The 27535-nt window shown below is 38.6% G+C and overlaps 1 protein-coding gene across 5 annotated transcripts; it reads right to left on the bottom strand.

Moving 5' to 3' along the window:
• Positions 1 to 1610: 1610 nt before the first annotated feature.
• Positions 1611 to 22848, bottom strand: eva1a (eva-1 homolog A (C. elegans)). 5 transcript variants are annotated; one of them, XM_034224349.1, is made up of 4 exons: positions 22555 to 22848; positions 4929 to 5099; positions 3844 to 4215; positions 1611 to 3023 (listed from the first exon to the last, which is right to left on the bottom strand). In XM_034224349.1, the coding sequence occupies exons 2-4, from the start codon at positions 5029 to 5031 to the stop codon at positions 2911 to 2913; spliced, it is 588 nt and encodes a 195-aa protein (XP_034080240.1). In that variant the 5' UTR covers positions 5032 to 5099; positions 22555 to 22848; the 3' UTR covers positions 1611 to 2910. The 5 variants fall into 5 exon arrangements, with proteins under 5 accessions (XP_034080240.1, XP_034080237.1, XP_034080238.1 ...); XM_034224346.1 differs by lacking the exon at positions 22555 to 22848 and adding an exon at positions 22242 to 22361; XM_034224347.1 differs by lacking the exon at positions 22555 to 22848 and adding an exon at positions 8069 to 8124.
• Between the last annotated feature and the right edge of the window lie 4687 nt (positions 22849 to 27535).

A 27535-nucleotide genomic window follows, 5' to 3' on the forward strand; every position in this document is an offset into this window, starting at 1 on the left:
CATCTGAGACATACATCACCGTAAATCAACTTTGAAATGTATGAAATGTGAAAAAACATCTAAGACATCGATTATTGTAAAACAACTTGTTAAATCAAATTTTTAACAATTTTCTAACTGTGAAAAAAGTTCAATCTAAATATGAAATGTTTCGAGCTTTAAATTCAGATGTACCATTTGTCTTTGATATATACATGTAACTTATTTTTTTAATATATACGGCCGAGGCTATATACAGGACGGTCCTGTACACAACGCCAAATGGCTATATACAGGACCGTCCTGTACACAGCTCTCTTAAATGGCTATATACAGGACGGTCCTGCACAGAAGCCCTGAAATGGCTATATACAGGACGGTCCTGTATATAAGGTCTCTGAAATGGCTATATACAGGACGGTCCTGTATATAAGGTCTCTGAAATGGCTATATACAGGACCGTCCTGTATATAGCCATTTCAGAGAGCTGTTTACAGGACGGTCCTGTATATAGCCATTTCGGAGCTTGTATACAGGACGGTCCTGTATATAGCCATTTCAGAGAGCTTATATACAGGACCGTCCTGTATATAGCCATTTCAGAGGGTTGTGTACAGGACGGTCCTGTATATAGTCATTTGGCGTTGTGTAGAGGACGGTCCTGTATATAGTCATTTGGCGTTGTGTACAGGATGGTCCTGTATATAGCCACTCCCAATATATACACATATTTTGAAAAATGATAACATGTTGCTTGGATGAATCAGAGAGAGTTTGATTGACATGGATTAGTAATATAATATTTTGAGTATTTTAGACTTTTCGACTGACTTATTGGAATATTGGAAGATTTTATTGGAAAAATTATTCTTACTGTGGGAATGTTAAAATTGAGCATATACACTAAACAAATGCTCTGTCTGCTGTAAAGTATGTAAACGTGTTTCTTAACGTGCATTATTCTGTGTTAATGGGATAAAATATATACTTTTAGGCAATTATTCGCATGTTAATATATTAAAAATAAGATATAAGTGTAGAATTGGGGACAGAAATGTTGCTTCATGATGGGAATGAGCTGTTTTTCATTTGGCACTCTCCCTTTGACTTTAAGCTGTATACTGACATGATGTGTATACAGAGTGTATGCAGGGCTGGTCTGTGTTGCAGGGCTGGTCTGTGTTGCAGGGCTGGTCTGTGTTGCAGGGCTGGTCTGTGTTGCAGGGTCCCTTATGAACACCAGGAGGAGACAACTCCAAAAATAGACCATTCTCACAGAAAATACTCGATAGTCAACGCAGGTCATTGTCATTGTACATTACCTCAGATACCCGGCATGCTTTGTGTCCAACGACTCCTGCTCGTAGAAGTGTCCTGCTAAACAAGTATAAAGTGTGTGCATTATATGTGGTGGGGCCTTTGGCACATTTTTTCCCAGTCAGTATGTCAGTAAATACCCCACTCGTGATTTGTAAAGCCTTTGTGTGTCAAGTGCCTAATGTTATATATTTATTTCTGTCGATTGCATTGACAACAAATCATAAAAGTTGTGTACATTAGTAGATTATTGCAACAGAGCTTTCGACATTAATCGAAAATACAACACATACTAATTATATTTTTTTGTCAACGAGCAAGCGTGAAGCCAACTTCAGAATTGGTCTACAATAATATGCCATCAATCTATTTATTATAAATGCCATCAACAAGATCACAATAGATGAGACATACAGTATTTAAAACAAACCCAAAGGCACTCAAAAACTATTAACGAACTGTGAGCCACAATATTGAAATGTTACGAGGGACTTTACTCAATTATATGTACAGAAAACAGCTTTCATTAATTCTCGGAATGACAGTTTATTATAAATTCAGCTAATTTCAAAATGAGACAAATCAAGAAACATACTGTAGGCTGATCCAAACAGCCTGCTGTTCCAAGTCCATGTGCAAAAACAACTGCAGCTGATCAGTATCAGATGCACCTAAAAGTCCCGTCATGTTATATCTTACATATTTTATCAACCAACACAGCCATTAAGTGTCCGTCCTGTTAGTATTCTCTTATCTGAGGATTTACAGCAGTAAAAGCACCAGTATGTTTGTGTATCTTGGCATTGAGCTTTCGTCCCAAAAACAAGTATAAGCAACAACATAATATCAAATATATCTTAATAAGGCTGCAACTAAGAATTAATTTCATTATCAATGCCCATTTTTGTCTAGATTAATTAATTAATCCCTTTGTCTGTTCAAATGCTAAAATGTGCGATACTGTGAAAAATGTGCATTGTAGTTTATCAGGGGTCTAAAGTGAGGTCATTAAATGTCTTGTCAGATAAAAAACAATGTATGTAAGTAATGCAAGTCTAATGTTATATAAAACAGAGAAGAACAGGAAATCTCCATATTTGAGAAAACAGGATTTTAACCAATGAATTATTTAAAAGTTGGCGATTATTTTCAATCCTCCAATAGTTGCAGCTCTAGATTATAAAACACACACTCAGGAACTGTGGCAGCATTGCCTCTCGTTGTGAACCAGCTATATCTTTCTTAAAAGCACCTTTAAAATGTTTAAAAATGATCAAATCCCTATACAGTCTTCACCAACAGCAGTCACATATCGCAGTGTGTGCTCTGTAGGTCCGTTGTGTCTTTGCTTGTTGACATAAATCTTCACAACACTTCAGTGTCATCCTGCATTTGAGGCTGAGGCGTCACAGCTCACAGACTGTATGTAAGCTCATATGTTTTCCTGCTGTTTACAGAGCAGAGTCACTACTGTCACTAATAGTTGGATCTGTAAGAGTCTCTTTGGTGGTTTATGTTGATTCCATCCAGTGTATTTCTTGTAATTGTTTTCTCTTCATCCATCTGCCAGCCTGTCTGTATATTCCTGTGACTATCATCCTGTTGAATTGTGTGTCAGTAATATCTGTTGAGGCTTTGAGTGACTGTACTGATGTCTGGTTGTCCGTTCATCCAGATCTCTCTGAGAATCCGTTCCCGCTCTTCTAGCCTCTGGGTCCGGTCCAGATCTGACAAATCACACAGAAACACACACACAGATACACAAACACACACACATAGGGGATAAAGCACGGCCACATGATTCCCATTTGCATAACCATCAACTTTCACATCACAGACTATTTCAAAGGATGAGCATGACAGCAGTGCTCATAGAGATAAAATGTCTGTGCGTGAGTATTAATGTACACTGACACAGTATCTTTAAGGCATAATTCCAAAACATGAATGAAAACGCCATTCACGTTTACATCTGTCATGTTAAGCCTCTCTAACATAAGTAGAAGCACAGTTTTTGCTGCATGTTGATATGGTGGTATTTCAGTAGTTTGGTAGAAAGAAGATAGTTCCTATGTGAAACTCACAACACGGTCTGTCGATTATTTTGAGAATCTGGGTCATGATTTCTGGAAAAATGCTTTCCTGTTGCGTTTTTCAAATGTATTTGTATAGTGCCATGTAGTTCCATCATATTTGAGAGAAGGTGTTTGGACCCCAGGGAGAAGAGCAACAACTTTGTGGAAGATGGGGATCCAAATACGGGTAAAATATATTAAGGGGCCTATATTTTGGGTTTTCCCTTTCCTATAGTGTGTCTCTTATATAGTATAGGTTTTTGTGCATGTAACTAGTCTGCAAAGGCTTGACTCACAAAGTTCCCTCCATAGGGAGTTTCTCTCTCACACACTCTCCTCCCTGCCTTAAACACCCCCATTGGACTCCTTTGTTAACTTCAGTAACATAATGACATCACTATGTATGACTTTTTCCTTTAATGGTCTTAATATGAGACATGACTATATAAGTGTGTGTCTGTGTGTAAGATACCCTCGGCTGATGTAAACATGGTGGCGTTCAGCAGAGCTCTCTCAAAGCGTCTTCGTCTCCGTGCCGACAGGTCAGACGTCTCGTCCCAGTCCTCTGATTCGCTGTCGCCGGTGGGCCCGGGGCCTCTGACCGCAACAACAGCAGTGCTGTCTGGATTGTTTTCAATGGCCGGATGGAGGGGGCAGCTGCGATGTCGATGATGAAGATGATGATGAGGATGAGGATGATGCCTGGTCCTGTGGCGATGGTGCTTACTGTTGCCGATGTGACAGTCTGCTCGACAGTGTATCTGGAAGACGATGGCGCAGAGTGTGAGGAGAAGGCCGACACACACACTGCCCAGAAACACCAAGGCTGTCCTCTCGGGTTGGTCTAAGAGAGGAACAAAACTTTTGTTACCCAAAAAGTTCTTCTTCTGCACTTTTTGTATGTTGTTTGCAATCACCTGTCCACTAGTTTACACTGTAGAGTTTTCATCCTCTCCTGTGTCTTTTTGTTAGTTTGTTGGTAACCTCTTTATAACATGCCAACTACATGCTTCCTGTTCACCTGCTGCCTGATAGAAACAAGTTTTCTTACTGCAGATCTGCTCCCTACTTGCTCATTAGATAGTTATCTAAAGTATGTTCGTTGGTCAAAACTTGAAATGTATAGAAACGTTTGGTTTCATTTTGAACCAGAACTGTAATCTGCAGATTTATTTCATACACGATATGTCATAAATCACATAACTAAGGCACGATACGGGATGAATAAATCTTCTTTTTGCTACGTTTCCCACCATCGTGACAGTTAAGGAGCCGGGAAAAACTAATGAATTAGGGTTAACCTTTTCTTTGTTCGGGAGGGGAGAGGCAGAAACACCTGGCAGAGATCTTCACTTTTCCAGTTTGATTAATTTTTCAAATTGAGGATTTAAAATGTAGGTTATTAAGTATTTTTTTAACACAGGTCAACTGTTAGTCAAGAGTGGTCCAAGAGAGACAATCCATATTATCCCCTGGATGGAGAACAATGCATTTCCCTTACCTCTTATCTTTAAGCACAACAAAAGTATAATGATGATCTCGCACAGTGAAGCACACCTGCAATGAAGGTGTACGCTGCCAGGATGTTGCTAAGCAGTGCCATCTCCTGGTAGCCCACCTTCACCTCCATGTTTGGGGTTCCTGACGTCGGGGCGCTCATGATTTCAGCCACTTGAGCCTATTGTTTTCTCCTGCAGAGATCAGTGGAGCTCATACTTCATGCCTCCCCTAGACAGAAGTTAGAAATTATAGCATGTCAGGATATCCACAATGCAATATAACAGAAAGCCAAACAGTAAGGCCAAACAAAAACAAAATACAATATAAATTAAGGTAAAATTTAAAAAAGAATACTTAGGACGTGAAAGCATAACAGGGTAAAGAAAAGGGAAAACACCTTAAAAAAAAAAGGTCAATAAGAATACAAAAGAAAAGAATAAAAGCAATAAATAGACAAATGACAAAAGCAGGTCTATAATGAGTTGTAAGAAGAGATGTAACAAAGGTCACAGATTCAGTGAGCCTCATCAGGGGCCTCATGTATAACGCCGTGCGTAGGATTCACGTGGGAAGGTTGCTTACGTAGTAGAAATCCGAAAAATAGGTCCATACATTTGACGCCACTTCCCGATTCACCAAAAATTGCGTACCGGCAAGGAAAGTGCGTATGGCACTTCCTACGCCGGTTTCCCTTTATAAATCACAACCGACTCGAAATGCGGTGCAGCTTTTGCGGGCTTCACGTAACGCCCATATTTTCCTATAAATAGTCAAAGAAACACCCATTCATTCATTCATTCATTCATTTTGACTGACTTTATGAAGAAGATCGCAGGAAATGACGACAGAACAGTTAAAAAAGACATCTCACGCCGTGTCAGATGTGGGTTATTTTGGGGAGGTGGAAATAAATCATATTGTTTGGTGGATGCAGTTTGAACCAGAGTAGCAGCATGGAGGTCGGATCGTCACCAAAATAGATAAATAAATGGCCCGAAAAAGGTTCATGACAAAAACAATACAGTACACATAGCCTTCCTCAGGCAGTGTGGACAGGAGACCCCCCCTTGATGAGAGACTGTAAGAAATGATCGGGGAATCCCTCCGGAGTGGAGTCATGACGACTGGATCTGAATTATGTTTTTGTATTTGGTGGTTTGTGTCCCAGCTGTCGATCAGCTGTGCGCAGCGTCTCCACTGCAGCCTGTGCGTCTCAACCCCCCCCCCCCCCGCAGCAACCCTATATCCACCAGTTAAAGGAAATACAACTAATGTGTTGTGTTATATCAGCTGTACAATTGACCACATATGGTGTTCTTAGTTTCCATACCTCCTGTGTTTTACGAGCGACTTATCAAGTCTTGGCAAACGGCATAAAACACGATTAAACGTGATAGTATATAAAACCATGCTCGTATCTACAACCTATAGAAATGCAACACGGCGTCAGTTTAAAGTAATGCTGTCCTCCTGCTTACCGCATCATTTATGAGAAAACATTTCATAACATTAACACAACATATTCGAGATGGTTTTCAATAACATATCCGTATTTATTTATTTCTCCAAGTTATGTTTTTGTGTGCACTGAGGAGTCTCAAACAGGCGTTTGTTTAATCATTTTAAGATTGGCTTTAATCAATGTTTGAAAATGAATTCTTCATATGATAAATGAGAGGTAACATTTTATTTATGGTATTATTTCCACATATTTCTCTCCTTTCTTCCTTCTGCCAACGGTGTCGCAGTTTCTCGTCTCTCCCGTTGTTGTGCTTAGTGCGTACGCATGGGTTAGAGTTTGCGTGGAGGACCGCACGTTTTCCCATCAAGTTAGTATTTTATAAATCGCAAACATTGCGTAGAAACTGGCGTATGCCATTTTTTGAGCGTATATCGCTTTATAAATGAGGCCCCTGGTCAGTTGTTCCAAAGTTCAACTTGATGCCAAAAGCAAAGTGACCTTAAGATTTAGTGCCTGAGAATCTGAGGCTGAAAACAAACACATACTGTATGGAGTCAACATTTGCACTTTGTCAATATGACCTTAAAGGGATAGTGGAAATCCGCGAATTTTGGGTTTAACTTAGGCTATGTATTTTTATTAAAAATAAGCATAATAAACAATTTTTTTTAATTTCATGCGCCTAGTTTCATTTTATTTTCAATTTTACTGCGCCCTCTCAATAAAACGAAATACTTTGGGAATCGTCGGGAATCTTCGGGTGATGACGAGAGCATAGGAAGACGGGCACAAACAATGGCGGACATTCAATAGCATTTGCATGTGAATAGCCGACCTTTATTATGGTGAATAGATGTGTTTTGTATGGCTGTAGTGCGACAGCAAATGCAGAGAATGGCGTATCGACGCATGCGTTTCCAAGAAACCCAGCCATTCGTCGTCAGTGGGTGAAATTTGTTCAGATAACACGGGCAAACTTCACGGAGCCGAAGCTGACGAGTAATTCGGCAGTCGTGTGCTCCCGTCATTTTACTGACGATTGTTTCGAGATTCCTCGGTCTCTAGCTCAAATTGAAAGTGGAATACATAAGAAGTGAGTATTTTATTATGTGTTCTTGTTGATTTAATGCATCATTAGCCTGTACCATTTTGTACAACGCCATTTATCCGGTACACAGTGTCGAATGTGTACACTACAGTCATCATATAGACATGATAGACTAACAGTACTGTGAGTACAGCCTACACTTGACAGGCAGCCTGCTAGCCTAGGATTAGGACCCTACTACGTCAAAAGACTGATTGGCTCTAGCTGTATATCATGCCAGTGATGACATTACATGTGTGGAATCTGTGGAGTCTCAGCTTTAAATCGTATATCTTGTTTGTGCAGTTAAGATAGTAATAAGGGCATTTCTACCGTGTGTTGTGTGTAAAAAAGCGTTAGCATTAGTTAGCATTGTTTCGCTCAATGCTAATTCAAAGGCTTGGTATTACTCTTGTGTTTTTTCTAGCTAACAATTGTTCTTGTCAGTTAGCGGAGTTTCTTACCTTTAAAAGGGTATGAAACATTAATAGTTTCATAAATGTTAAGAAGCCCTGAGACATGTGAGAGAGAAAAAACTGTGGGAGGGGTCCACTGGAGGGACCTTCGGGCTTAACTGGTTAACAATGATTAATATTTGTAAAGGCTACAGGTGATCTTAAGATGCGTGAGCTATGCTTAGGGACCTACCAGTCAAGATTATTTGTGCGTAGGGGTGCATCATCTGGCGCCTGGTCCTGGTCATCCTCGCCATTGCCCATGCCGTGAACCATCACCTCGGGCTCGGGCTCGAACAAATAAGGACGTAATGGTCCATCGTCTGGCTCAATATTGTCACCATCGTCGCTTACTGAACCGGATTCAGATTCAGTTCCTAAAACGACATTTTCGTAGGAAAGCCGAGAGGATGTTTCTGACTCGCTATCATCACTGGATACCTCGTACAATCCTTCTTCTTTGTCTGGTATATTTGCCCTTCCACGTTCATTCTGCATAGACGCCATGGTTTGTTATCGTATCGTCTTCCTAAGTTTTCGTCACTTCCGGTTTGGCTGAGTCGAACATTTCATTTCTAAAAAACTTCGGGGAAGCTGCAATAAAGTGCTTCTAACATGCGTAAGGCAATTATTATATTTTTTTAATCAGGTGTGATTGTTTTGGTACGTAATTATGCTTGTATATAAGTTAAAACGAAACTATTTGAGGTTCCATTTCCACTATCCCTTTAAAGGTAGGGTAGGAAGAATGGAGAAACCAGCTCGAGTGCGCTAGAATTTGAAAGTACGCAGCCGAAAAAAATCTTCCCCTTCCTTCAGACTTCCTACAGAGCCCCTCCTCCAGCCCACACGAACGTGCACATGACCAATGAGGGCACGAGATAAATTTGTGCACGAGATGGAAGGCTGACAGGCCAACCCAGTCTCATGGCATTTCGTGTTCACCAACACGATTTTTAATCTATTGATTCGTGTTCACCAACACGATTTTCCCCTTTTTTTCGTGTTGCACAGCACGATTTTAAAAGCAATGTATTTCTACTGGTACTAGGCTTGTTTGAGACAAGCGAGACCTGCGCAGACCTGCGCAGACCTGCGCAATTTCGATCAACGTCTTGCTCGTGCGTTGCATGATGGTTAGTCATTTTGTCCGACTTGCTCTGGAGGCTCGCGAACATGAGACGTTGAAATCTCGTGGGACAAAGACGCCCGCAGCCTTGAGAGCGAGGCGCGGCGAGGCGCGGCGAGGCGGCGCAGTTCCTCTCCACGGGCTGCGGAAGCGAAATGCTTGATGGGAAACGACTCGCTGGTATCTTGAGCTGAGCGCTCATTGGTGGTTTTTTCCACGTGCTGGTGATGAAACTCTCCAATTGGCTGGGCAAAAGTTTGTTGTTGTTTTGTGTCAGTTTTACGTCACCACTTCCATTCCCATTTTTCATCATTGTTCCACAATGTTTATCATCATTAAATTAATATCCATATATTTTATACTATACTTGCATTGCTTACCGTTTTCATACTTTATATATCTTAGCATATTCATCATACACACTGTTCATACTGCTCTCAGGCTGCTGTGTATATCTAGTGTATTCATACCCCTCACAGTTTATTCGTCATTCAATTCATTCTATATTTTATTCTGTAGATTGTGTACATTACTTTTCACTTTACTGCTTTTTGCACTCCTGGTTAGAAGCTAAACTGCATTTCGTTGTCTCAGTACCTGTAATATGTGCAATAACAATAAAGTTGAATCTAATCTTGAGCAGGAACAAATGTATTTACTTAGTACATATCTGACATTAACGATTAAACACATGTGTGCATTCTTTATAAATGCAAACCGAGTCAAGCCGACTCCGGAGGTGGCGGTATGCACCTTAAAGTTGTTTGCAATCCGCCAAAAAACCGAGAGAAGAAGAAGAAGAAGAAGAAGAAGAAGACGAAGCCGACTCCGAGTTGTCCGACTTCAGGCGAGCTTTTTGAGACCTCCCCCGGCTGCGATCGGCTACTCTCGTCTACTTTCGAGGCGAGCCGCAACGCGTCTCAAACAAGCCTAATGTGTTTCGTGCCTGCAGCACGTCTTTTTCTCCGGTCGGGTCGTGGAAGACCGGAAGCTGTGTGGTTCATAAAAACATGTTCTTACTCAATATCAAGCCACAATTATTGCTTTTATTTTAAATCGTATAATTTCGGATTTTTGTTTCCGTCTGTGAGGAAAATAAATGGGGCTCAGAGCCTCAGAATACTGAAATCTGTATTTTTTAAATCTTTTTTCCTTCTAATTTGTTATTCTTTTCAAAATAACACACTGTTATTTACTCACCAATAACACACAATTATCCTTGCTTTTATTTATTGGTTTAATTCCATAATCTCGGGCTTTTTTGGCGTCCGTCAGGAACTGAATTTCAAAATAAAAATAACCGGAAACAGACGTAGGCCTATAAGGGACATTTCGAGCATCATTGCGATTGTCAACATTTCTGAGTTTAGGATGGCCGAAGACACTACACTATCCATAATCCCCAGCTATTGTTTAGGTCTACAGTCCCCGTGATTAATCTTCAAACTCTGGGATTGGATGTTGGAGTGGCAGTGCGCCAAGGTTACAACGAGCGTCAAACAGCTGTTTGAACGCCAGACTATCCAAAACTGGAATCGAACGCCCTCCCAGAACTACACGCTGGCTATTGTGTTTCGCAAAATGTTCTATAGGACATCTCTACTGAACGTTTTCGTTTTTCCCACAATTAGAAGTTGCCAGTATTAAACACATTGGTGTTATCAAATGTAAAACATATAATTAATAAATGGGTGAACATCGCTTGTGTCCATAATGCGCAGCATTAATATATACCCACATGACAGCTCATTGTTACTTTGTAAATCTACTCCACTACAATTCAGAGGTTAACCTGGTATTTTTACTCCACTACACTTATTTGAGTTACTTTGCAGATTCTGATTAATGATGTGAAATATAAACAACCCTTAAATCAGACTTTAGTTACAGTAAAATTCAGGGAAGGTGATTGTCAAATGCCAACAATCAGGAGTGATATTTGATAGTTGGTGCTTGAGAAGACTAAACTTTTATCTTTAATTGACATGAATGGAAACGAGTAATAAAGTATATTCATTACTCGTTATTCTCTACTAATAGTTAATTAAAGACTGTATATTATGGCTATTTTGCACATCCCTTTCAAGATTTCAAGATGTTCAAAGGTTTATTGACATAATCATATACACAACTACGGTGTATGCAATGAATGCAAATCTTAGGTCACATGTTCCTCAACAGTGCATTACAAGACATCTATCATTATGTGTGTACCTCCACCATTAAACTGTCATATTCTGCACATTTCTTATACTATCTACATACATAAGAGTATAATTCATATGTATAATATCAGTTAAAATGAGTGCTTCAACATAGTTAACATTGCAGGAAAGCAATTATGTTAAGTACTTTGTCAGGCTTAATATTTATCTGTAGATAGATACCCCCAAAGTTTTTTTCTTATTTAAAAGAAGACCTTGATCTAAAGTATTATTTAATGTTTAAATAAAGGTTCATTCGTTTTTCTCTTTTGCACCTCCTCCTATTAATATATTTGTACATCCTGCACTAAACTGTTTTATTGTAGAGATCACTTATAGTATCTTCTTGATTTTATTTTCTCACAGACCTTCTACTTTCCCCCTATGAAAGTATGTACTCTTAATATTTTTTTAATCAAATATAACACATAAAAACAATAATTCAATAACGTGCTTTAACCACTAGGCGGTGCACACAAGGTACACACAGCCATAATAACTTTGTATCATTAGTGTAGGACACTTATGTATGTACAACATCTGATGTGTAGTTTTATTCATGCTTTCACATAATTTTACAGCATATTGCTATACTATTTCAGACTCAGTATTTACATTCTTATATTCAAAGAAAATCAGTAATATCTTTAAAAACTACAAGTCCTTTTATATCAGCTGTGCACCGTTATGGTGTAAATATAACCTATCTATGAATTAGATCAAATGTAAAAGTCAGCCGAATTAGTGTTGATACTTCAAGGAGACGTATTGTGTGAAGAGAAATTGAAGATGTTGTTTAATTGTTGATATATTTATGATCCATGTCAAGTATTCAGTTTCGCCGGCATTTCTTCCAGTTTTTCCAAAGGTCTTCTCATCAGGGCTCTATAAATAAAGAACTACGGCAGATCTGTAATATGTAATGCAGCCGAACCGTGTATTACAATGCCGTTATGTGATGACTTTCAAAGAGAAAAGCAAGAACACTCGGAATTAAGTATTATTTTATTCTTTTAAAATGTTTTCCGGATTTCATATCATATACACACCAAATCCCAGCATGCATTGTGGCTAAAACATCCAATAAGCGAGCTTAAACCATAGCTGAGGATCTTGGGTAATCGCTCGAAATGCCTACGTCTGTTTCCGGTTATTTTTATTTTGACATTCAGTTCCTGACGGACGCCAAAAAAGCCCGAGATTATGGAATTAAACCAATAAATAAAAGCAAGGATAATTGTGTGTTATTGGTGAGTAAATACCAGTGTGTTATTTTGAAAAGAATAACAAATTAGAAGGAAAAAAATACAGATTTCAGTATTCTGAGGCTCTGAGCCCCATTTATTTCCCTCACAGACGGCAACACAAGTCCGAAATTATACGATTTAAAATAAAAGCAGTAATTGTAGCTTGATATTGAGTAAGAACATGTTTTCATGAACCACACAGCTTCCGGTCTTCCACAACCCGACCGGAGAAAAAGACGTGCTGCAGGCACGAAACACATTACCAGTAGAAATACATTGCTTTTAAAATCGTGCTGTGCAACACGAAAAAAAGGGGAAAATCGTGTTGGTGAACACGAATCAATAGATTAAAAATCGTGTTGGTGAACACGAAATGCCATGAGACTGGGTTGGACAGGCAGGTAGGCTTTTTACAGCGCCACGGCTTCCACAGAGGAATTTTTTTCATGTATTTATTGTCAAAGCATTTAATATATTCATTGCTATCGGGATGTTAAGAGCATTCCATGGAATATAACAAAAAGTGGTTCTGAAGTAAATTACCTACCCCACCTTTAATGTGGTTAAACGGTTATTTTCAGTCTTAGACAAAAACATTAAGAAATCACCTATGATGTAAAAACAGATATTTTTTAAATGAAGATAATAGTTATCCTGGAACTCTTTGAAGGTGTTACAGCCCTGTGTTATTCATGTGAAACCACCAGCGCTCATTTTAAATGATTCAGACTCGGTGTTGAAATATTGAAATGTGTTTTAAGAATAGACATTTGTATTTAACCATAACTAAAACTTGTCTTAGAGGTGATGAGAGAGGATGAGTTATTTGTAATATAATTACAGTACTAAGAAAAGTTGGACGCCTTACACTTCTATACATCGTTTTTCACTTTCACTGTGGATACAAACATGCCTGAGCTGTTCGCCTGCAGGGTTTAACAAGGGACTTTTCCCTGTCAGTCACATGCCAATATTTAAACACACATACTTTAAAGCAATTATGTATGGTTTCATACAATGGCTATGCATTGACAGTTGTCAAAAACAACAAACAGTATTGTATGTAGTGCTGCGTACCTGGACTCACATTCAGGTTCAGGTCCGGACTCAAGTCCAGAGGTTCAGGTTCAGGTCCGGACTTATAAGTCCGGACCTGAACCCATGGCTTGTGTCAAGTTGTGTGAAAATTAACTCATAATCAACTCAAATTCAAACTCGTGTATTGTGCTCCCTTCCAACTTGTGTCTAGATTTCTCTACAAAGTACAAATGTAAAAAAAACACTTTTTGCCACTTAGTCTACAAATGACTTATGACAGCAACTACAGTGAACTACTACACAGTTCAAACATTTATTTCATTTACCAAACTAAAGTAACCAAACAGTCCCTGAGTCCACTACACTGTAGTGACTGTACAGTCAGAGTGTACTGTACTGTCTGTACACCATGTATTTTCTACAACTCTACATGTGTACATTATACAGTACATACTACATACATAGTGATATACATACTGTTAGAAATTAAAATCAATGTTGATATGGCGTAATTTTGAATTAAATACACTATTTAATTTAAATCAGTTTTATTCTGAAAAAACCGGAAGTTCACACTATTAACTTAATACTTTTATTCTGAAAATTCTTCACTTTCGGTTAGCATTAGCATGTGGCGAAATGCTACGTTTTCAAACCGTGAATCGAAGGTGAAATGACATGTGATGTTGTACACTGAGCACACTGGGATTAGCACTCATTTATTGACGCTGAATAACGTTTATCGGGGAATGTTTAAATAACCACAGACACCAGAATATACGTAAGTGCTAGTTTTTTTGCGAGTCCAAGTACCGGTTCCCGACGTTCCGGTTTTAACCGGACTTGAACCGAAACTTTTTACAAGTCAAGTACCGGTTCGTTGTACCGGTACGCAGCACTAATTGTATGCATTGGCAAATTACACCTTTTCAATAATATCAACTTTAGGAGTCTCCACAAGGAGGGAAATTAAGACAAAACAACATTGAAACATTTGCTAAAGATAGATGTCTGACACATTTAGGAAAACTTTATGCAAATGTTTTTCCTCATGGGTGTACAAACAGAAAATGCATTAAACCCCCTCTGGACTGCACACACAATATGCCTTTGAGAAAAACTAAAATAGTATATATCTTGGACATTTTACAAGAAAAATTGTAGGCTTAACCCCAATCCTAGACATTATCCTCCTGAGCATGGATGGATTTCTGAAAGTGTCTACACAGCACCATGCGCTCAAAGAACAAGGGCCCACTCTGGCATTAATTTACAAAGTGTAACTTTAAAAAAAATGGGCAAAGCATATTATTCATGCATGACTCACTTATAAAAATCAATGAACTAAATATAAGATTGTCAATCTACATTATGCCTATACTACCTAAACAGTTATTTATATCTTTCTCTCACAAGCATCAAGTATCAAGTTTGCCATTAGTTATATTAGTAGCTAACACTGTAGAGTGGCAACTTCCTGCCATGACCTCCTGGCTGTCCTGTGGTGAGGTTGTATTTTGTCCCTGTGTCATTAACCTTCACACACATGTTAACTACTGAAGTGAAATGGTTTTTAGTAGAAAGTCAAGTAAAGGTAACGTAGCAGGTCATCGTCTCTTACATGATCCACTAGGTGGCAACAAACTGCCATCAGCCAAACCAACGTTTTAAATAGAAATCAAGATGTACTGTAGCTGACCTTGCTAGTGGACTAACCTCAGGAGATAGAAGATGCTGGTCTGCTGTGCCTCGATTTGTTTATGTTACTGTGTGATTTTCGCATACGTTATTTTGAATTCACCCAAAGTCACACAATGAAACAAACACACTAACCAGCTGAGGTTAGTTGAGCTACTGTGGTACAATGAGGGATAGTGACCTCATACAACCCCATTTTTTAACAATTCAAGCTATCCCTTTAAGGCACTGACCTGAAAAAGGTACATGGTCGCGATGCAGACATATTCTGTGGGCCTGGACTTATTTATGTTCTTTTCTCTGAGACAAGAACAGTATCAACCAATACAACATACCACACCATTTATTGCCAACACTTATTTGCAACACCCAGGTTAAATGTAGAGTAGAGATACAGACACATATTTGTGTACAGTATTGTGTCTAGACATGCAGCCCCACACCCAGAGGGGGAGTCCCCTATACACACTCAGAATTACCCCTTCAGTGTGTGAGGGTGTGCGGTATTGATGGTTGTGATAACACATAAAGCATATTTAACTTTACAGCTACAGACTGGGGAGGAGGGTATAAAGAGTAACAGAGCTAAAGTCCTGGAGTACGGAGATCCTTTGCCTTTTATATATCACTTAACAAGAGTTTTAATATCTCACAATACATCCTTTTTTGAAGAGTTTGGCTCATTGGTCAGCTGCTATCTTGTACGTGAAGATAACGTACACATCTAAATCATTATGATATATTTGAGGGTTCATAAGATGATTATTAAAATATAGAAAAAACATATATTCTTTTATAAATCTATGATATTTATTCTATTAGTATTTCAATATTAGGTCGTTTTCCGTATTTATTTCCTCTAAAGTCATGACCGCTTGAACGGAGACCAAGCTCGAACCAATACCAAACCAAAGTGAGTCCTCTGACACACTTACGATAAAGTGTTGAACATGCAGATCTGAAAGATGCACTCTAAATGAAGATTCCTCTTCAACTCTTTTATTGCTATCTAAACTCGTTGCAGGCTTGTTTAATATTGTAAGAAAAGAGTGTTTGTTTTATCACCACTTGCTGGGTTCTCTCAAATCTTGCAGACATTTACACTTCCCTTCGAGCATTTCTAAAGGCAAGGCAAGGCAAGTTTATTTATATAGCACTTTTCAACACAAGGCAATTCAAAGTGCTTTACAAAAAATGAAAGACATTAAGAAAATGGCATTTAAAATCAGTCATTAAAAATAAAAGCTAATAAAATAAACATTAAAAGAAAAAAATACATGGATAAAAGTTACAGTGCAGTCTAAGATATGAATAGTTCAATTAAACATTAAAAGAAAAAGTACATGGATAAAAGTTACAGTGCAGTCTAAGATATAAATAGTTCAATTAAAAGCAGCGACAAAAAGAAAAGTCTTCAGCCTGGATTTAAAAGTAGTCAGAGTTGCAGCGGACCTGCAGGTTTCTGAGAGTTTGTTCCAGATATTTGGAGCATAATAACTGAACGCTGCTTTACCATGTTTAGTTCTGACTCTGGGGACAGAAAGCTGACCAGTCCCTGAAGACCTGAGAGATCTGGATGGTTCATAATTTAGCAGGAGGTCAGAAATGTATTTTGGGCCTAAACCATTCAGTGCTTTATAAACCAGCAGCAGTATTTTGAAATCTATTCTTTGACACACAGGAAGCCAGTGTAAAGACTTCAGAACAAGAGTGATGTGATCCACTTTCTTAGTGTTAGTGAGGACTCGAGCAGCAGCGTTCTGAATCAGCTGCAGCTTCCTAATAGATTTTTTAGTGAGACCTGTGAAGACACCATTGCAGTAGTCGAGTCTACTGAAGATAAAAGCATGGACAAGTTTTTCCAAATCCTGCTGTGACATTAGTCTTTTAATCCTAGATATATTCTTTAGGTGATAGTAGGCTGATTTAGTAACTGTTTTAATGTGACTGTTGAAACTCAGGTCAGAGTCCATGACTACACCTAGATTTCTGGCTTTATCTGTTGTTTTGAACATTGCAGACTGAAGCTCTGCGCTAACTTTTATACGTTCTGCCTTGGCTCCAAAAACCATTACCTCAGTTTTATCTTTGTTTAATTGGAGAAAGTTCTGACACATCCAGTCATTGATTTGTTCAATGCACTTACTCAGTGTTTGAATTGGAGCATAGTCTCCTGGTGAAATTGTTACGTACATTTGTGTGTCATCTGCATAGCTATGGTAACTTATTTTGTTGTTTTTCATTATCTGAGCCAGTGGTAGCATGTAGATGTTAAAAAGAAGAGGCCCCAAGATGGAGCCTTGAGGAACCCCACATGTCATATTTGTCAACTCAGATGTGTATTTACCTATAGAAACAAAGTTGTTTCTGTCCTTTAAGTAGGATTCAAATCAATTTAGAACTGTTTCCGAAAGTCCCACCCAGTTTTCCAGTCGGTCTAGTAATATGCTGTGGTCAACAGTGTCAAACGCAGCACTGAGATCTAATAATACTAACACTGAAGTTCTGCCACTGTCTGTGTTTAAGTGGATGTCATTAAAGACCTTTACAAGAGCAGTCTCAGTGCTGTGGTTTGGACGAAAGCCTGACTGGAACACATCGAAACAGTTATTTAAATGCAAGAAATTACTCAACTGTTGAAAAACAACTTTTTCAATGATTTTACCTAGAAATGGGAGGTTTGGTATGGGCCTGTAATTGTTCATTACTGAAGCATCTAGATTATTCTTTTTTAAGAGCGGTTTAATGACTGCAGTTTTCAGGGCCTGTGGAGAAATACCTGAGTGAAGAGATTTGTTTACTATATAGATCTGAGGCCATGCAAGGCAAAACATCTTTGAAATAATATCAAGGCAGCAGGAGGAGGATTTCAGAAGTTGTATAATGTCCTCTAGGTTTTTATCATTAATCTGATGGAATTGTGTCATGGTGTTTGAATTGATGTTAAGGGGACACAGAGACAACACATTTGCAGAGGCACTGACTGCTTGTCTGATTTTCTGAATTTTGTCAGTGAAAAAGGAGGCAATATCATTGCATGCCCTGGTGGATAGAAATTCAGAGGCTACTGACACTGGGGGGTTAGTTAGTCTGTTGACGGTAGCAAACAAGGCACGTGCGTTGTTTTTGTTTTTGGTAATGATGTCAGAGAAGAACGATTGTCGTGCGTTTTTCAATTCCAAATTATAAAGGCCAAGTCTCTCTTTATAGATTTCAAAGTGAACCTGGAGATTTGTTTTTCGCCACCTGCGTTCAGCTTTTCGACATTCTCTTTTTTCTGTTTTCACGCTCATGGCCTTTCTCCATGGCGATATTTTCTTGCCAGACACTTCCTTTACCTTAGTTGGAGCAATGGCATCTATAACATTTTTAATTTTTTAATTAAAATGATCTACTAGCTCATTTACTGAGATGTTAGCAGGGGCAAGTGTGGAAGAAAAATTCTGAGTAAACATTACCCTAGTATTTTCAGTTAAATATCGCTTTGTGGTTATCTCTTTTTGAACATTTTTGTGAATTGAAATAGAGCTCTCAAAGAAAACACAGGAATGGTCAGAGAGTGCAACATCAGTCACCACAACCTTAGAGATATTCACACCCTTTGAGATAATTAAGTCCAGAGTGTGCCCCTTATTGTGCGTAAAGAACAACTCATTCCATTTCCATCATTCTGAACATTACATTTTTATATTTGTATGTTTTTTTTATGTTTCTAGTTATTGTGCTTTTTATCATGTTTTTAATTATTGTTTTATTATTGTACTCCCATTGTGTTATTTAATATTGTAGTTATTGCCTGTACAGCACTTTAGTCAACTGAAGGTTGTTTTAAATGTGCTATATAAATAAATAAATATTGAGATTCCCCTGCCCTGAATTACGTTTATTGTCTTTATCTACAAAGGTGTAACACTCTAAGCAATATTTACACAGATGAGTGACATTCTGTGCTTAAAGCGTGTCTCTATAATTACTCTTTGTGAAGCCCCTCGGCTGACATTCTTCACTAACATTTCATAATGTTCCACATCCAAAACTTTTGAATCTGTTCTTCCAAATGAAATAAATCGATGTGAGCGTTAATAATGTTATGAAAGTACAAACAGTGAGGCAGGGTTAAAAGGACACTGATATTGGTTTTCTGTTGTTGTGGAGCATTTTTAATTTCATGAACATGTTTTGATTTCCCCAGCTGACTGCTATAAAACACTCATCTCATGTTATTGTGTCCTCAATGGGTGTTGATGAGACTGATTTCTCCATTAAAGATTGTATCAATGATTGCAAATAGGTCTAATCACGTTATGAAGTAAGACCAGACTTCACAGATTATTGGGTTGAAAAATGAATGTTTTAACCCCGAAAACACTATCTTTAAATAATGAATAGTGCAGTCGGTAAAAGTTTAAATTGAGCAAAAGTAAAAAGGGACCAAAACATTCACGTAGTACTCTCATGTTGTGAGGCTGTAAAAACAGATAAAAAATGGATGAAGCTCTCATAGAATTTCAAACTGCCCCATTATTTGTTTGTTTTCACTCTTGACATGCAAGCAGAAACCGAGATCTTAATAAAGAACACATCTGCATTGTGTTTGTCACATTAGTGAAAACAAGTGCACTGTAAAATGAATTAATGTCTAATCTTCACACACTCATTGGAATAAAAACATTGGGCCTGTAATTATGTCAAAAAGCAAACACAGTAAGTGCAGCAGGAAACAACAACAATGACCACAGATTGCATGACATTGCAGTGCGATATAACACAACCCAACAACACACACCTGCGAGCTATTCCAAACGCACTAACTGTCAGGGTCATTTTGGGATGTTGCGTGTAAATGCTGCAGGACGTGACTGTCCTCCTTCCTGTTCCTGCTCTTACTCTCTCTTTTTGTCTTCTTGATTTGTCAATTGAGGTTAGTGTTTGCAGCAAAAAGCAAGCAGTATTCAAACCATAGACTTTGATTCAAACAACAAAACAAAACAAATCTCAGTTAAGTATATTATCAGCATGCTTTTTAATTTAAACGACCCTACTTCATTTTTTGTTGGTTTTTTAAATAAAAACTGTTTAGTTTAATTACGTAACTGCATCCAAACGACATTTCAACAAGTGCGAGCAGACGACACATTAAAAGATAAACTGTCTCCACAGGTAAGTGTAGTAAAAACTTGTGCCAAAATGTACTATCAAGTAGCTGAACACTGTAGTTATGTAAGGACTTCAGTATGAGACCTGGCCTTCAGCCAGCTCATTACAGCCGCTACGACAAGAGTCTAGATCCCAGGAGCTTTTTACACTGATGACATGACTACTGTATTATGCATGAGAGGACTTATCATTCATTGTATTAATCCATGCATGTGACTGTCTAACCAAAACGTTTTTTCAAAATAATTCCTTTATTGTTGAGGAATTTAAGAAGTTAGATAAAAAGTTGGGAATCATTGTTGTGTCTGTCTGGTGAAGCTACCACCAGCAGGAAGTTGGTTTAGCTTAGCATAAAGACGATAGACAGTTAGCCCATCTGTAGTGTCTAAAGCATTAGTCGCATGATAGTATTATCTGGGGATCTACAGGATTTGTAATAGTTGTCACGTTATCTTTGATCTTAAACTGTACAAGAACAGAACTGCAGGTAAGAAACTACAATTAGCATACATGCTAAACTAGCATTTATGTCTAGGATTATTCTTGTCTAGGATCAGTATGTTCATGGAGACTCTGCAACTGGTCATGGTCAAGAAATAGTCCTACAGCTCCCTGAAATACACTGAATTGTTTTTCTTTAAGATTACTTTTTGGCCTTATTGCATTTAATTAGTATAGCTAAAGAAGACAGGAGAGCGGATGACATGCAGCAAATTTGGACAAGTGCAGCTGCTACTCTTACGCTTACTGGATGGGCACTTACTTGTTTTTTGTACAAACCCTACAAGATGCATTTAACTTTTAAAATACATGTATTAATTAATTAAGTCTGCATTCGTTTTAGTTAGGTGTACAACAGAAACTGAGTATACACAATGTTATTAAGTGAGCTTTACAGGCAGGTGGATTTTTAACAGAGACTGGCTAGATGTTTCCAGCCTTAATGCTAAGCTATCCATCTGCTACTTGCAACATGCATGAATACAAATGAGCACATTGTCCAAAATGTGGAATTTAATTTACACAAGAAAATTAAATTAATCAGGTTTATCGCTTTATGGCAATTCAGATGGTTAAACAAAGTTCTCAGCCACAGAAGAATAACAATAATTGGACATGCATGCTTTCTTTGTTAATTTTGTATCATCCAATGTGTTGGTTTCTGCTACATTATTAAAGACTATATCCAAAATCCCAACAGGAAGAGCAAGATACTTTCCCTTCTTCCTCTCTTTATATTTATGCCCCTGACTTTTTCTGTCTGTCAGCGCAGTCTGGCCAAATTATTATGTGGCACAATGGCTCCTTGTTTTTATACTCCATGTGATTAAGAGGACTGTATGGTACACCTGCTTCATTCATAATCATGCTGTAGACACACACACACACACACACACACACACACACACACACACACACACACACACACACACACACACACACACACACACACACACACACACACACACACACACACACACACACACACCACAGGAGATACTCTCTACACATTGTTCACGTGCGCTTATCACACTTTGAGCGTATTTCTCCCTGCGTTTGTGTAATTCTAATGCAATGTGACACTGTCCTTTCCCTCCGCTGCTGCACCGTCCGATACTATCTAACGCGACCTGCAGAGAGAGTACAGAGGTAGAGAGAGAGACCGTCTGTACACAGAAATAGAGCATAAAGACAGAGTGAGAGAAAAACAGAGCTGGAAAGTGTAAAGATATTCAACAGGGAGAAAGAGTAATGATGTATGGACGAGAATAAAGTCATTCTCCCTACAACATACGACTCTTCACATCATTAACAACACTGACAACTACAATCATCATCAGCAGCATTAACCTCAACAACTCATGCACGTGCAAACACACTATTTATACTTACATTTCATTAATGCCAAGATCCCATCTGGAGTGTGTTTACTCCTCTCCCCTCCTCTCCTCCCCTCTTGTCTCCTCTTCTTCCTCCTCCTCTCCTTCCTCCCTCTGCTCTGGTCCTCTCCTCTCTCTGCTCTGAACTCCTCTGCTCTCTACTCTCTCCTCCCCTTTGCCTTTCCCTCAAAAAAGAAAAAAAAACACTAGGTGTATAATTAAATGAATAAATCTTCTGCGTCCTCCCACAGTTGTCAAATATTCACACATATACAAGCTCTCCTCTTCACTTTCTTACGTGAATGCAAATTGAAAAAATGTCATACCATTCCTTTCAGCCACTCTTTTCTTGATGCCGAGGCAGCAAGAGGGATGTTGCTCACACTGTTTTGCAGAGAGGAGTTTTCTGATGTTCCATTTGAGATTTTCCAGTTTATTTTCCACACACAGGGAGACAGGGGTCAGTTCCTCAGGGCAGAAATGTGACATGAAAGACCCCGACAAGTCGGCCAAATCCCTGTCTGCTCTTCCTCCCTCCCTCTCTATCTCACACACACACTTTAGCAAGAACACACACACAGTCACACTCGTGCATAGTCGCCAATTCAGAATAGCTGCCTCTTTCTCTTTCTTTCACGCAGAATGCTCAGTAGCAGGATGAGAGAAAAGAAGGAAGGGAAAAAGAGGGAGGGACAAAGTGACAAAATGCCTCCCATCATAACATTCGGTATTTTTAAAATCTGAAAATGAAAATATTTTTCACGTGTATTTGAATGTAGCTACATGTGACATGTGTATACACTACCACACACAAAACGGTGCTTAACATGAGATAAAATAGTACTTATTCAGCCTCTTTCAAAATCAGTGTAACAATGGGTAACACTCAATTAATGTAATAAAGTCTAAAATGTGCATTGTTCATAACCTTTTGTTTGTATTATGAATGTTTCTGAATTGACTTTCTTACTACATGTTTACACACACTGATGCATGCTGCTGTTGTTGTTACTACTTTGATATTTTAAGTTGCGCGCGTGTGTGTATGTGTGTGTGTGTGTTTGAATACGTGTTATGGAAACATGGGAATGATGTTTCAGTGCTAAATCAACACTTTTCTAAAAATATATTTATATCATATATACTGTTTATGAATTATTTATCAGCCGACCTGTCATGGTGGCAGGTTATTTCCGTGCTGATGTTACGCAACTGAGAAAGCTCCTGCAGTTATTCAGGGCAACCGCTCTCAACAGGTGTTTGACAAAAACACTCAACTTTGCTTTTAGGTCAAACATGAACTGCTGCTTTTGGGTACACTTTGAATACAATGAAAGCAAGGGTGAGCTACTTTTAATATAACGCAAAAATAATTGTAATTTTAGATGTGCTTTATGATATTTGCACAGTCTTTCGCAGCACATTTTAGCCCACATTTGTCAAAAAGAAAACAACGTTACTGAAGAGAAAACATTACAACTGCAATATTTTCTTCATGGTCTTTTTATATCCTAAGCAGAATTAAAATGTAATAGACTTATTTCTTTCCTTCACTCTACACTATGAGAGGGTTACTGTATCACAAAATAAAAGAGTAATTAATAAGAAATAGTTGAAGGTCATCTGCAAATCTTACAATCCACCCCAATTCACATTATCGCAATATCACATTGCAGTTCTTTCTGATATACTGTAGGTGTGTGTTGACTTGCATATATCACATCTGTATTTTTTGTTCCTGTGCGATGCAGTATAAACCGGCTGCTGCTTTTACAAAATAATTTCCCATTTTGAGGTAATAATGCTGTCAGTCAAATTCATCTCTAACGTTCTGTATTGTGAATATTGTTTCTCTATGGCAAATCAATTAAATCATCAAAATCATAATGTGTAGTAACATAACATTTCCTTTTTGAATTATTATGGTTATCAACAATACTGGTACATTTAATGAAACCCCAGTAGCACCAGAGGGAAAGTCACATAATCACCAACGTCATCTGGAGACCATGCATGTGTGTGAAAAAAGTCATAGCAATCAATGCAATATTTTCCAGTAATATTTCAGTGTTGACCAACCAAAGCACATCTTTTAGAAGACTATTATATTTTTCTATGAAGGTGGACGCAAAAAAAACGTACGAAAACAAACATTTAAATCTGAAACTATCCTTTAGGGCAAATTGGAGATAATTCCTTATTGACACTACCATCGTCACGTGATCAGGATTGTTATTCATACATTAAAATAAACACAGATCCAAACTACGCCTGCATGCAGAATGAACAACACTTACCATACATAATGCATCCTTTTCTGCACCTCCAGCCTGGTGTGATGAAATATTAACACTGTGTTTTCTGTGAGGAATTGTTGTCAGTCACGTCACCTCTGAAATAGCAAGGGACAGGAGTAGTGAGTGTCAGACGCAGGGCGGGAACACTGGACTAAATAACAGTACAGCCTTTGCTCCTCTGGTAGGTCCTTTCATTATTCATGACCCAAGAGGTGAACAAGTGTGGGCCGCCTCAGTTCAAATCCATCAGAAAAATAAAGTGCCATCAGCACCAACTCAGTGGGGAAATTAATGTATTTACTCAAGCAGAGTCCTTACAGGATGATGCTATTAATGTTTCATACTTTTATTATTTTTAGCACAACTTAACTTTAAATCTAGGGAGGTTACTTCTGAGTAACTTTATGAGGAATTTTATTGTTTGAAATTATACAACCGGGAAAAAAAAAAACAGTAGCCTATTGCAAACCACTTTTTCAATTGCAGTAGATAGCAACACTGGGAAGTGGCTTTAATCTTGCAAAATGTCCCTATATGGAAACACATGACAGCCCATCTCTTCAGGCCTTTCTCTAAAGCCACTCCCCCAAATGAGTGAACGTAAAACAACAAACATGGCCGTTATGAATACTTACAGCTGGTAAGCTAGCAGCTTGTGGAACACTGTTCACCTTCAGTGAGATGACAGACAGTGTGTTCAGGTCGGCTGTCCCATTATATCATTCAGCCCGAGCACACTGGCGAACACAAACACTCTAAATGAATAATAAGATTGCTTTGTATCTTCTAATGTGTCATTAGTTATGTTGGAGGTTCATGATACAGAAGCTTTTCTCTTCTTAATATTGTATTCATGTATATCTTAATAAAGGTTCGGTAGGGGCAGACAAACGACATAAATAGCAAAGGGGGTGACAGCCAGGTAAAGAGTGAGATACAATATAAAAGAAAAGTGCAGTAAAGCAGAAGAAGAGTCGTTTGAAGGCAGAAGGAAAGAAAAACAAAGACAGAAGGGACAACACACGGAGAGGGGGAGAGGGGGAGAGCAGCGAGGATGAGTCTGAGAGGCCCTCAGTTCCACTTGACTCAGTCATGGGAATGATTTGATTTTCACCACATGAACAGCCGTCTTATGTAACACACACACGCACACCAACACGCACAGACCAAAAAATAATGAGGGGTCTTGTTCTGGCCAAAAACTTACACTGAGCAAAGGTGGCCTGTAGCAACAGAGAACTCACAGGCAGGGTCATCTGTTCCCATTGTCAAATAAATAAATATAAAAGTAAAATGCCCCAAGGTTTTGCAATTAATATTCAAGAGATAAAAAATACAAATATACAGTGATAGTAGAGCAGGGGTGTCAAACTCAATTTCATCCCGGGCCACATCAGCATTATGGTTGCACTCAAGGGCCGGTTGTAATTTTAATTATATATAAATATACATATGTAAATATATAATATATATTAAATAATGTATTATATTACATTGTTGGTCCTGCATTGGATTATTATCAGTTCTGGTAATATCTTCCTAAATAACTACGTCTGAAAGCAGAAGTCTAGGGCAAATAATTGAAAGCAAATATTCAACAATTACACCAATTGTATATTATATTCTTTGCAAGCTCTTGCGGGCCACGTAAAATTAGGTCGCAGGCCGGATTTGGCCCTCGGGCCTTGAGTGTGACACCCCTGTAAGTAGAGTGTTTAATTGTACTTCAAGGTACACTATGTTTACAATTTAGCTTAGTATTGGACTTATCAGCTCTATAAAGGTCTTTCCTTCCCAACACACTGGAAGAAGATGGTAAAATAGTAGTAGTAAAAATAAAAATGTTTTAAAAATCAACATTTCATGACCTCAAGATCAAATGGGAGACAATTCATGCAGGAATGACTAGATGCACGCTGTCCTCTTTGCAGAGACCTGCTAAAAGATAATGCTGCCATCAATAGATTGCTATATTTAAAATGCCAGGTGCAAGCTTTTGCATCTTAAGAACACATGGATTGTTGCTAGGCGTGCTACTCTCCTGTGTGAGTTCGGTTTAAGTGTTTGAAATACTTTTGAGAGAATGCATGTGTACAGTACAGTATGAGCATATGACTCGATAATATTGGATTATACTACACAAGTTATGTTTTGATATAGTTTTCTATTTAATTGCACATTTCCTTCAATTTATCGAGACTTATGTTTTTTTATCTGTGTTCACCCCAAAGGCATGCGGAAAAAGATCTTCAAGAATTCACTGTAACATGGGCTGGGCGTCGCAGCCATTATATGAGGGTGGGACAAGTCCCCCCCACTTTTTCAAATGATTAGTTTAGACCAGGCATCCTCAAACTACGGACTCCGGTCCGGATCCGGACCGAACCACCACTGTCTCCGGACTCTGAGCAAATTATACTTTTCATATGTATTATCTCTCTGTATTATATGTGAGACATCGCCACAACGCATTCGCAACGAGTCAAAATTATCCGCTATGTCCACTGCAAACAGCGCTCTGCATGTCTGACTGTTCCACTGTGTTCCACCTGTGTGTGTCAACGCTTTGGTCCAATCACATTCAGCATCCAGTCAGCGTTTTTTCCCCCCAAACAATCTGCGAATCAGAGGCACAGTAGGGCGGGTCTTCGCGGAATGCGGGTGGGAAAAATGTGTGTGTCTCTTTCAACCTGTCTAAGTCAGAGCGAGAATTTAAAATAAATAAATTCAGAGCAAGAGTTAACAGCTCATCTAGTTCCATCTGTACTGTAGCTAGTAGCCTAGTTTCACCAACTGGGGTGGCAACTGACACTCCAGCTGCCACCCCAGTTGGCAGCTTTGTTTTGAAAGAAAAGTTGTGGCTCATCGGACATTTATGAGAGAAAGTCTCTAATGTCCGAGTGCAAGTGAATGCAGCACAAGATGCACGTCATGTAACCCCTCCCCCGGTCCTGGCGCGAGCGTGGACATACGATTGGCGGCGATTTCATTTTGAACGGTACGGCGCAAA

Source organism: Gymnodraco acuticeps, unplaced genomic scaffold (genome assembly GCF_902827175.1).
Source record: "Gymnodraco acuticeps unplaced genomic scaffold, fGymAcu1.1, whole genome shotgun sequence".
NCBI lineage: Eukaryota > Metazoa > Chordata > Actinopteri > Perciformes > Bathydraconidae > Gymnodraco > Gymnodraco acuticeps.

Excerpts from the sequence above, each read along its gene's own strand:
- eva1a (XM_034224349.1), bottom strand. The coding sequence starts at position 5,031 with ATGAGCGCCCCGACGTCAGGAACCCCAAACATGGAGGTGAAGGTGGGC. Across the intron at positions 4,216-4,928 it reads AGCGTACACCTTCATTGCAG|ACCAACCCGAGAGGACAGCC; the intron begins GTGTGCTTCACT and ends TTCCTCTCTTAG. Across the intron at positions 3,024-3,843 it reads CATGTTTACATCAGCCGAGG|ATCTGGACCGGACCCAGAGG; the intron begins GTATCTTACACA and ends GTGATTTGTCAG.